Consider the following 11,032-nt stretch of genomic DNA (forward strand, 5'->3'; position numbering starts at 1 on the left):
ATGAACATCCAAGAAGTTTAGAAGTTCATTTTGTTTGGTTTTTTCAAGCTCTCCTAAGTAAGCACAAGCCAGGATTTAGGTACTATTTGAATGTGATACAAATATCTGACTTCTCCAGAACAAGTGACGTGATGTTTCTACATAATGTATACATTTTTGTGACAAGATGAATAAATAGTATACTAATAGTATAATAGTATACATATAACCAAATTTCTAAAAACTATTTTTGTAGTTGAGTAAAGAAAAGTCCGAACAAACATGAATAAATAGGATGATTCTGGTTATAGTACATTAATTTCTCCCCATGTAAAAATAATCTCATCCAAATAGAGCTTTAGTGCTTTTTCTTGACCTTTAAGAAAAATGCCAAACCCAAGGCCATCTTTCCATCATTGCACCATCAATGTCCTTGTCACTTTTTTAATGCACTCAGACAGATTTCCGTCTCTTTCCGAACACATTATTGATGAGTTTAGCCATAGACTTGGATCCGCTGGGCCGACGCCGGCGATCTTTGGCTTTGCCTCCCAGGCTGGCATTGCGCACCAACTTGGTAAACATGAGTGCCACCTCCTGGTAGCACTCGGCAGCGGAGATCTCGTAGAATAGGCAGTGACCGTCTGTCGCAAGCCTCTGGCCTTCCTCCTTGTTCACCTCACGCATGTGGCACAGGTCCTGCTTGTTGCCCACCAGGAAAACCACTGACTCAGTGTCTCTACAGGGTTAAAGAAATGTGTAAGATTCAGAATGGGGTACTAGGACAGGAGTTAAAAACATAAACTGTGCAAATCAGTATTTTGAGTCTAGACTTGGACAAACCAACCATTCTGAAAGCTATTTGCATACCACAGCAACCACAGGTGTGTATCTAGTATTTGTATTTCATAAATTGGCAAGCAATATTAAATCTATTTTTAGGACAATGTTTGTATCCATGGTGTGGGCAATCTGAAGTATACAGAACGGTATTTGATGTGAGTTTTTAATACATAAAGAGCTTTAATACACATAGTATCTGTCTGGGATTAAACTTTGGACTAACTCATTAGGTCCAATCATTGCTTTGCATGAATGTATAACAGCCAACACATCTGAGACAATTTAACAGAGCCCGGTTCACCCTAAGATGAAAACACTTTGTTCTTTTATGTTCTGTTATGTTTCCATACAACAGGATGATAATACAACAATACACTGATCAGCCATAACATTAAAACCACCTCCTTGTCTCTACACTCACTCACATTTTATCAGCTCCACTTACCATATAGAAGCACTTTGTAGTTCTACAATTACTGACTGTAGTCCATCTGTTTCTCTATATACTTTTTTTAGCCTGATTTTACTCTGTTCTTCAATGGTCAGGACCACCACAGAGCAGGTATTATTTAGGTGGTGGATCATTCTCAGCACTGCAGTGACAATGACATGGTGGTGGTGTGTTAGTGTGTGTTGTGCTGGTATGAGTGGATCAGACACAGCAGCGCTGCTGGAGTTTTTAAATACCGTGTCCACTCACTGTCCACTCTATTAGACACTCCTACCTAGTTGGTCCACCTTGTAGATGTAAAGTCAGAGACGATCGCTCATCTATTGCTGCTGTTTGAGTTGGTCATCTTCTAGACCTTCATCAGTGGTCACAAAACGCTGCATACGGGGCACTGTTGGCTGGGCTGGATATTTTTAGTTGGTGGACTATTCTCAGTCCAGCAGTGACAGTGAGGTGTTTAAAAACTCTGATCCACTCATCCACCCAGCACAACACACACTAATGCCTAGTTCACACTACACGATTTTTGCCCTGATTTTCGCTCGGCGACTGGTCGGCGCTTGTTTTTCCGGGTCGGGAGCAACTCAGCGTTCGCTCGGCGATCAAAACTCGGCTCTCAGTCGCTAAGTGTGAACTATCCAACAACTCGACCCGACCGGCTCGCCGACCGCTCGGCGACTGGATCGAGTTTTCTAGCACGTCAGATATCTGATCTCAGATGTGCGACTGGGAATGAGTGACATGTCGAACAGCCAATGAGAACGCAGGATACAGCGTGAGGGGAAACGCAAAAGACGAGTGTAAACAGGTGGTACAGGGGCTTAATTAATATACTTTATATCAGAATACACCGGCACACACACGTTTTACAGTATTTCTGACTTGATCGTCCTCTACAAAACATAACACCCACACTGCATTGCAAAATTATTAATTAACCTCCAACTTACTACAGAACAAGCCATATACTGTTCGTGTTGCCAAATCCACTCAGATTCATTTATTTTTCCTCCTTGATTTCATCACGTCAGCGCACAAACTTTGATCTCTCGCTATTTGTTGACGTGCATTTTTGGACGTGGTATCATTAAACCCCTTGTCACTTCTCACGTGTGTTTTAAACTGTAGAAATACAAAGCGCTTCTATATGGTAAGTGAAGCTGATAAAATGGACAATGTGTGTAGAAACAAGGAGGTGGTTTTAATGTTATGGCTGGTTTAAAAGTTCTACTTAACAGAATATAAATAACACCATTACCTTTTTTATCTATCATAAACTTTATGATTTTCTGTTAGAAAAAATGCTTCAACATCTACACAGAATTAAGGACTTGCACTATACAGCCGAAGGTTTCGGGAAACCCTTACCTATTAAACAGGTATTTCAGCCACTCCCATCCATACACTCCTAGGTGTATAAAATTAATTATCAAAAATACATTATTTGATAGCTTGGTGTCAACACAGACATGACTGGCTACGTCTGGAGGGGATTTGTTGGCCGAAGCCCTTTCCAGATTGTTCCTGCCTTGTGGCCAGTGTTTCCTGGTGTAGCTGGACCTGCCGCAACCCAGAGCAGGATGAAGCGGTTGATGAAAACGAATAAAATGACACTGTTGTGGCAACAGTTTGGGCAAGTCTCATCCCTGTTCCAGTATGACTGTGCTCATATGCTCAAAAAGTCTATAAAGACATGTTTTAATAACTTTTGGGATTAATTGGAATGTTGATTGCATGCCAGAGCTTCTCACCCAACATCACTCCCTGTCCAACAAGCTCAGGTCAGGTTTCCCATACTTTTGGCCACATAGTGTTTTTAAGCTTTTCTGGACACCACAGATTCTACTCATTGTTAGTTTTTTGATAGTTGTTACATTCTTTCTTATTAGGACAATTCCCTGTTTACATATTTTAACTGAAATCCATCAACAATCTTTGTGCTCTGGTTTAAAAAACAAACCCAAAGTCAGAATGATTATTTATAATTCAGTCATTTTAAACACTTCTTGTTTTTCACAGGAACATCCAGTTCCTATAAAACGTTCTGAACAATTGACAGATTTAAACATGAGCTGAATAATTGCCAACAGCTAATCATTTAGGATTTGGCAGTTTAGTCGAAGCTTCATTGCCTGAGCTTACAATGAATTCCAGATTTACTGTGCTATTCACAAGACGTGGGTTTATAACGTGGGTGGATTTGCCATTGACAAAAATATATCAGCGACTCAGCTGCCAGTCCTTATGCTAACAAAGTGCCCACTCAGCCCCCACAGCAGCTACATCCATTCTGTTCTTTACATAATCAAAGCATGAGTTGCTTTCCTGGTCAGCTACTAAGCACCCTCCACACACCAAGTACTATGAATGGTGGACAAAAATAGCATCTTCTTTCAGTGCCTACACTGGACCTGGTGAGAACACTTACCGTTTGGATACACCGAGGTTGAGCTCACGGATCAAGTGCACAATGGCTGTGGCGGTGATGAAGGATGAGCGGTCGCTGATGTCATATACCACCACAAATCCATCAGCCCAGTGGATCTGTTCATTCAGAGTAGACTTTCCATCACAGGGCTGTGTAGACAGATAAAGACTAGTGATGAACATAAATAGTCAATCATACTCATGATGTAACCACCTAACAGAAAGTAATAATATGCTAGTTGGAATTAGTAAATAGTTATTTTTACTCATAGACATGAGCCAAGTTTGTTGATCAGAAGTATTAAAAGAACAAACACAAAAAGAGTCTTTTTTTTATTTACACCAGAACTAAATATTAAAATGCTATTCTACTGACCATATCAAGTAAGAACATTATCTCATAATCTCCAGGTGAAGCAATCCACGTCTGGAGTTTGGTGTGGAGTTTCCATATTCTTACAGTGTATGTGTGGGTTTCCTCCGGGTGCTCCGGTTTCCTCCCACAGTCCAAAAACATGCAGTCAGGTTAATTGGAGATTTACATTTTTTTTTTACATTTTCAGCATTTAGCAGACGCTTTTATCCAAAGCAACTTACACAATGAGCAATTGAGGGTTAAGGGCCTTGCTCAAGGACCCAACAGTGGCAACTTGGTGGTGGTGGGGCTTGAACCGGCAACCTTCTGTTTACTAGTCCAGTACCACTGAACTATCACTGGCAAAAGTCCCCGTAGGTATGTGTTTGGGAATGTGTGTTTGGCCTGTTATGGATTGGCGACCTGTCCAGGGTGTTTCCTGCTTTTCTCCCAGTGAACTGAACAAACCGTGACCCTGAACCATATAAAGCAGTGGTAAAACTGACAATGAATGAGTGAATGAATAATTCACACCTATTACGCATAACATTATGACCACCTTCCTAATATTGTGTTGGTCCCGCTTTTGCTGCCCCATACGCAACAAACTGTGATGCACTATGTATTCTGACACCTTTCTATCAGAACCAGCATTAAGTTCTTCAGCAATTTGAGCTACAGTAGCTCGTCTGTTGGATCAGACCACACGGGCCAGCCTTCACTCCCCACATGCATCAGTGAGCCTCGGCCACCCATGACCCTGTCGCCGGTTTACCACTGTTTCCTTCTTGGGACCACTTTTGATAGGTACTCACCACTGCAGACCGGAACACCCCACAAGTGCTGCAGTTTTGGAGATGCTCTGACCCAGTCATCTAGCCATCACAATTTGGTCCTTGTCACACTCGCTCAAATCCTTACGCTTGCCCATTTTTCCTGCTTCTAACACATCAACTTTGAGGATAAAATGTTCACTTGCTGCCTAATATATCCCACCCACTAACAGGTGCCGTGATGAAGAGATAGTCAGTGTTATGCACTTTACCTGTCAGTGGTCATAATGTTATGCCTTGTCGGTGGTCAAATGTATGTAGATGCTCCTAATTATTCAGTACAGATGTTTGCTAACAGGTGTATACATTTAAAATATGTTTCAGCATGGACAATAAATTACATAATAATAAACATAATATTGGAATAACATTTCTAACAATCTCAAGTCTTGTGTCCACAAACCTTTGGTACTGGTTTGGTGGACAGTGGAAAAGGAACAGTTGCAGTTTCCAGATATTACGTTTTTTGTTATTTGTGCAAAGTGACAAGTTTCCAGTACAGATTTAATACAAGCTGGGTCTAATGGTACTCAGTGGTTGCAATTTTAATTGCTAACTGGTTATTCTAGCACACATAACTGGAACCTTTGGAGCTAGAACTAAAAGCTATTTTGTACTGGAATTGGTACTTACAGTATTTTAACTACTGATTCTGACACTGTAACTAGACTAAATATTGGTGAAACAGTAATATGACCAAAGTTGCTTTATCCTAGTCAAGGTACTGGGAAATACTGGGTCTATGGCAGAAATACCCTGGACAAGGAGCCAATTCATCTCAGGGCTTCGGCAATCCTCCATACCCCTATCAGACATAGCCAATCATGTCTGTGTAGGTGCCCAGGGTAATGACAGCACCCGTTTGTGGGTTAACAACACCCATACAAAAAGACGACAGCTCTAATTTTACAATGTCGAAAGGTCTAGTTTTCAGAAGGGTTTTCAGGAGGGAATATGCTAACAGGACACAATGCTGCACAATCATTCACTGTGCAAGCAGAGTGACGTACTGTAGCTGAACGTATCTGTAATCCAACCAGAACTGTAAAAGGAAACATGTAAACGGTATGGGAATAAAGCTCAAGTTTCTGTATGTAAGCATTTCTGGTTGTTTTAGTATTTAAGAGCATATCACATTCACAACCTTGTTTTCCCTCATGTATCTATTAAGCTTTATGAGGGTGTGAGATTTCATAGCTTTTTGACTTTGTTTTATTGAATTCATTATTGCTGGTTTGACTGCTGCTGTAAACACATACCTGAGAGCAGGGGTCATAAAGTTCCACGTTCAGCTGCCTTCCATCAACGGACATACGTTTTCTGTATATGCACTCTGGGAGGAAGAACAAATTTTTACAAGGTCAGGCAAATGCATTCTGCTTCCCTCTGCATTTTATGCACTTTATAGCCACACTATATAGCTAAGTATGTGCACTTGGCAAAGCTTTTAAATAAAAGTACTTAAACTACTTGAAATCTGTGTCAGAAATTGATAGAATAACCAGTTGCTATATAACTTTTTTGTATCTACAGTAGAAAGCTACAATCTAGTAAATATACACTACATATACACTCACTAGACTTATAAAAAGGTATGCGTACCTGGTTTTATGTACATACATTGCTTATTTTTTAAGCTACACCTTTTGTATAGATGATTTTTTGTGTATACTATTGCTGTGTATGCCCATTTGTCAATTAAAAGTGACCCCCATGGGTGGTAGACCACTGCAATGACACTAACATGGTAAAGTGTGGTTGTTCAGGTATTAAAGTATAATCAGTATTGCTGTGATTGTTAAATTCTTTGTAAAGTTATTGGCTTCTTTATTAGAAACACATTCCCTGTTAGCACTTGATGTAGGTGTACAGTTAGAGATTACAGCTATTTTCTTTTTTCATAAACAATGTGTTAATATTCAACTAAACTTTTATCACTGGACACTTTCTGATCACATGACAGTGTTGACTTTATATTTTGGGTAAGGGCAATATTCTCCTTTTATTATTGTGGTTTTTAAAAATCCCAACAACACCACTGTGTCTCATACAAGTACCACGTAATTACCATGTCTGTGTCATTGCAGGGCTAAAAATGTTCCACCAAACATCATCTGGTCTGTCAAGGATCCTACAGGGGTCCCTTTTGATTGATAAATGGGGTGCAGAGGGGAGACCGAGTGTTTATAGCAACAAATTATTAACTGTATTTCAACAAAGTGTATCTATTGTATGACTAAGTCTATGATATACAATACTTTAGTAACTAGAGTAGTATACACTGCAAATTCAGATTCAACATGTAGAGTGCACACAGTTGCAAAAGAGCTGCACTTTATAGGAAGAACTACTGTAGTTAAATATTTTTGCAGTGTATAATTTGTCAGCCACTCTCAGTAAAAAAAGGAACCATCATACAACCACGGCTGACAAAATATTATGTGGATGGTGGATCATTCTCTACAAATTGAGGGTATGCAGTTAGAAACCACAGCTACTACTGTATTTTTCAATGCATATCTTTATGTCAAGGTCTAGCCATGAACTGAACACAAGGGGGGGATCCAATGTAGTGGGGAAGAAGGGGGCGGTGGGGCTTCTAAATTTTAAAACATTACTGTCCGATAAACAACTAATGGGAACAGTCACGGATCCTAACATCACACAAAGCTAGTAAGTAGAATATGTTTATTTATAATTTTTACATCAGTATATTGGGTGGACATATTGGGGGTGGGGCATTTTGAGCATATCTGAATTTTGGGGAGGACATGCCCCCCAATATATAGTGTGATTAAGGCCTTGTCTTATGGTAATCATATTTGTATATGCCCCCTTTCCAATTTCTTCTATTTTTACTAATTTATCACATTTAAATGTTATATATCTTTCAACTAAAAACTCAATTTTCAGAAAACTTGGAACACTTTCTAGAAAGGCAAAAAAACAGTTTGTTGAATTACTTGAACCTTTATGTAACAGAAAAAAGGACAAAGAAAAGATTTTAAGTGTTTTCAGTAATAAAAACACTGAAAAAGTTTAACAATGTAGTCTGAGGGTCTGAGATTTCCCCTGACTCCCTGAATCTTTAGATATTATGAACTGTAGATGGTGAACGATCTTCAGTCTGTGTAATCTTGCACTGAGAAACACTGTCATTCAACTGACTAATAATTTTCTCATGAAGTTCAGTGCAAAGTGGTTGAGCACAACCTTTCCTTGCTTAAAAAGACTAATTGGTGGATCCTACTCAATCCTCTTAAACTGCTAATTGTGTTACTTGTAAAACCATAGTCTTATTTTGCCTCTCGCACAACGTTTTTTAGGTGTGTTGCAGGTGTTACATTCTATTGTTTTTCATATTTTCATAGTTTTAGTTTTTATTGCATTTTTAGAAAGTGTCCCAACTTTTCTGGAAATGGGGTTTGTTATTTTATATAAGATGAAAACAACTTAAGAAAACACAAAATTGAGCTTTTGAATAAGCATTCCATGTACTAAATAGACAATACAAATTTATCCAAAACCATCATAACCACAGGAAAAGTAATATCCCCCTGGCCACTACATTAACCAGGTAACCAAATTTAAATGGAAATTGGGTTCTATTTCACTAGCCAAACCCATGCATGATTACTGACAGACCTGTTGAACCAAAACATCCCTTAAATAGAACCTCAATGTGAAGCAGCACATGATGTCACATTCTAAACCGAAGTCACTGAATTGTAACAGTGTGGAATGGGTTACCAAGCCATTGCTAAGACTTTGGGACTCTAGCAAACCACAGTGAGAGCCATTATCCACAAATGGAGAAAACTTGGAACTGTGGTGATACCTTCCCAGGAGTGGCCGGCCAACCAAAATTTCACCAAAGGGTACATCAAAGACTCATCCAGGAGGACACAAATGATGCCAGACAAACATCTAAACAACAGCATGTCACACTTGTTTCAGTTAAGGTCAATGAACAATATTCCACAATAAGAAAGACACTGGGCAAAAATGGCATCCATGTGAGAGAAGCAAGGTGCAAACCAGTGCCAAGACCAAGACTCAAGACTTTTTGGATAATATTTTGTAAACTGATGAGTTAAAGGTAAAACTGGAAGAGGGTCCTGTTGCATATGGCATAAAGCTAATAATGTCAATAGTAGTAATAGAGGCAATATTCCACCGAGAAAATAATACCAGATGTCAAACATGGTGGTGGTATTGTGATGGTCTGAGGCTGATTTGCATCCTCAGGAACTGGACAAATTGTCATAATTAATGGAACCATAAACTGTGCTCTCTATCAGAAATCCTAAAGAAGAATGTCCACCTGACAGTTTGTAACTGCTCAGATAAAATTGGGTTATGCAGTACAATCCATAATGATCCACCTCTGACCTTTTGGCTTAAAAGAACTAAAATTGAAATGTTGGAGTGGACTTGAAACACATTGAGATGCTGCGACGTGATCTAAAATAAGTAGCTCTGTTTGAGATGTATCCGTCATATAGTCCATCACTTGTCATATCACTGTTGGGATTTCTATGATTTCTACAGTTGTTTATTATTCTTTGGGGAGGGATTGATTGAAGATCTCTGTGCAGTTAAAAATAAGATAAAGACAAAAATAGCTCACAGCAACTTAGATTACAAGCAATATGAAGGCCACGCTGCAGAGTTAGATGACTGGGTAGTTCTGCACTGCCACATAAACAATCCAGTTTAATGTTTGTATATTTTTGACCAAGCAAAAAACTCACAATACACAAAACTTATAAAAAGCTTATATTTATGAACGTTATGAACACGTGTTCCAGTTATGTCAAAGGAAAAAACAGTTGTAGACAGCATTATATATATTGTTTATTTTATTCTATGTTTATATATAATATACCCTTTCTATTTTTTACTTAGTCTGTCAGTGTACCGTACTGTACATCCTCATTGCACACTTTGCCTGATGTTGTACTGTTCATGCTGCTGCTATATTGTTTATTGTTTATTATACGTACATTTAGATATAGTATCCTTTTTATTATTTAACTTGTTGTATGTATGTTGACACCTGCACCAAAAGAAATTCCTTGTACATCTGGTACTTGGCGAATAATAAAGATTCTGATTCTGAAATACCATGTATGCCATGTCATAAAATTGTCCATCATACTAAACCTGCTGTGATGTAACCTGCATGGTTATGATGAGTCTGTGATCAGTGATTCATGAGGACAAAAACAGGCTATTGTTATTATTATTATATGCATTATGTAACATGTTATGATGATGTGGTTCAGCAGGAGGATGTGAATGCACTGATGTTATTAAATGTACCTGATGATGAAGCATACTCTCCGATAAATCTCCTGGTTAGAAACCGCACAATCAGAGCTGTTAATGCAGAAGAGAGTAAATTTATCTGAAATCGTTACAAATCAAGAGGTAAATCAGTGGAAAAACAAGCCAGCCACAACAAAAACAAGCTTACCTGATTTACCGACCCCCTCTCCTCCCAGAACTGCAACTTTAACATCATTCATTGTAGTTTGTACAGAAAATCTGCAGTCAGGTCTGAGATCTTGTATTTAATATCCACTGCGGGATTAAAGGTGATGGGGATGTTTACTGAACCAAGATTAAAAACACATTTCAGTAATCATACTGTGTCTGTAAGGTCAGTTCAGTCCGTCCGTCTCTCTTTGCAAGCACAGCAATATGAGCTGAGGAGCACTTCCAGTATCTGCTCTTTATTGCACAGAGAGCGCAGAGCTGTTGGGTTGCCAGATTGGACAAAATTAATTTCATTGGCAATAGTTTCGAGCCTGCCCATTTTCACTCTAAACCAACCCACAGTGGATCCAGAGATGAACAGTGTTTGTGAAACATTTTCGCACTCACACACACACACACACACACACACACACACACACACACACTCTGTGTTTCTCTCTCTCTCTATTACTCTACCTATTTAGGTTTAATTTAGATTTGCCAATTCATTTTCTTCATATTTTGGGAGGTGGAGGAGGGGAACCCAGAGGTAAGCTATGCACATAACCGCATATGAGAATCAAACCCAGGTCCCTAGAAGCCAATCTGATATATTGTTCATTCATTATATATTTATTTTTACTAACTGCTTGATCCCGATCA

The 11,032-nt window shown here is 38.9% G+C and overlaps 1 protein-coding gene across 1 annotated transcript; it reads right to left on the reverse strand.

Moving 5' to 3' along the window:
- Positions 1-319: 319 nt before the first annotated feature.
- rergla (RERG/RAS-like a) lies at positions 320-10,426 on the reverse strand. Its single transcript, XM_063006022.1, has 5 exons — positions 10,368-10,426; positions 10,214-10,270; positions 6,148-6,221; positions 3,702-3,850; positions 320-718 (listed from the first exon to the last, which is right to left on the reverse strand). Exons 1-5 carry the CDS (start codon positions 10,417-10,419, stop codon positions 433-435), a joined length of 618 nt encoding a protein of 205 aa, XP_062862092.1. The 5' UTR covers positions 10,420-10,426; the 3' UTR covers positions 320-432.
- Between the last annotated feature and the right edge of the window lie 606 nt (positions 10,427-11,032).

The sequence above is a fragment of the Trichomycterus rosablanca genome, chromosome 1 (assembly GCF_030014385.1).
Source record: "Trichomycterus rosablanca isolate fTriRos1 chromosome 1, fTriRos1.hap1, whole genome shotgun sequence".
Taxonomy (NCBI): Eukaryota; Metazoa; Chordata; class Actinopteri; order Siluriformes; family Trichomycteridae; genus Trichomycterus; species Trichomycterus rosablanca.

What these genes read in the sequence shown, in the direction of transcription:
- rergla (XM_063006022.1), bottom strand. Translation starts at nt 10,419, where the DNA reads ATGAATGATGTTAAAGTTGCAGTTCTGGGAGGAGAGGGGGTCGGTAAA. An exon ending in AGAGGGGGTCGGTAAATCAG is followed by an intron (nt 10,271 to 10,367) that starts GTAAGCTTGTTT and finishes CTGCATTAACAG; the next exon opens with CTCTGATTGTGCGGTTTCTA. An exon ending in TTTATGACCCCTGCTCTCAG is followed by an intron (nt 3,851 to 6,147) that starts GTATGTGTTTAC and finishes CTGTCTACACAG; the next exon opens with CCCTGTGATGGAAAGTCTAC.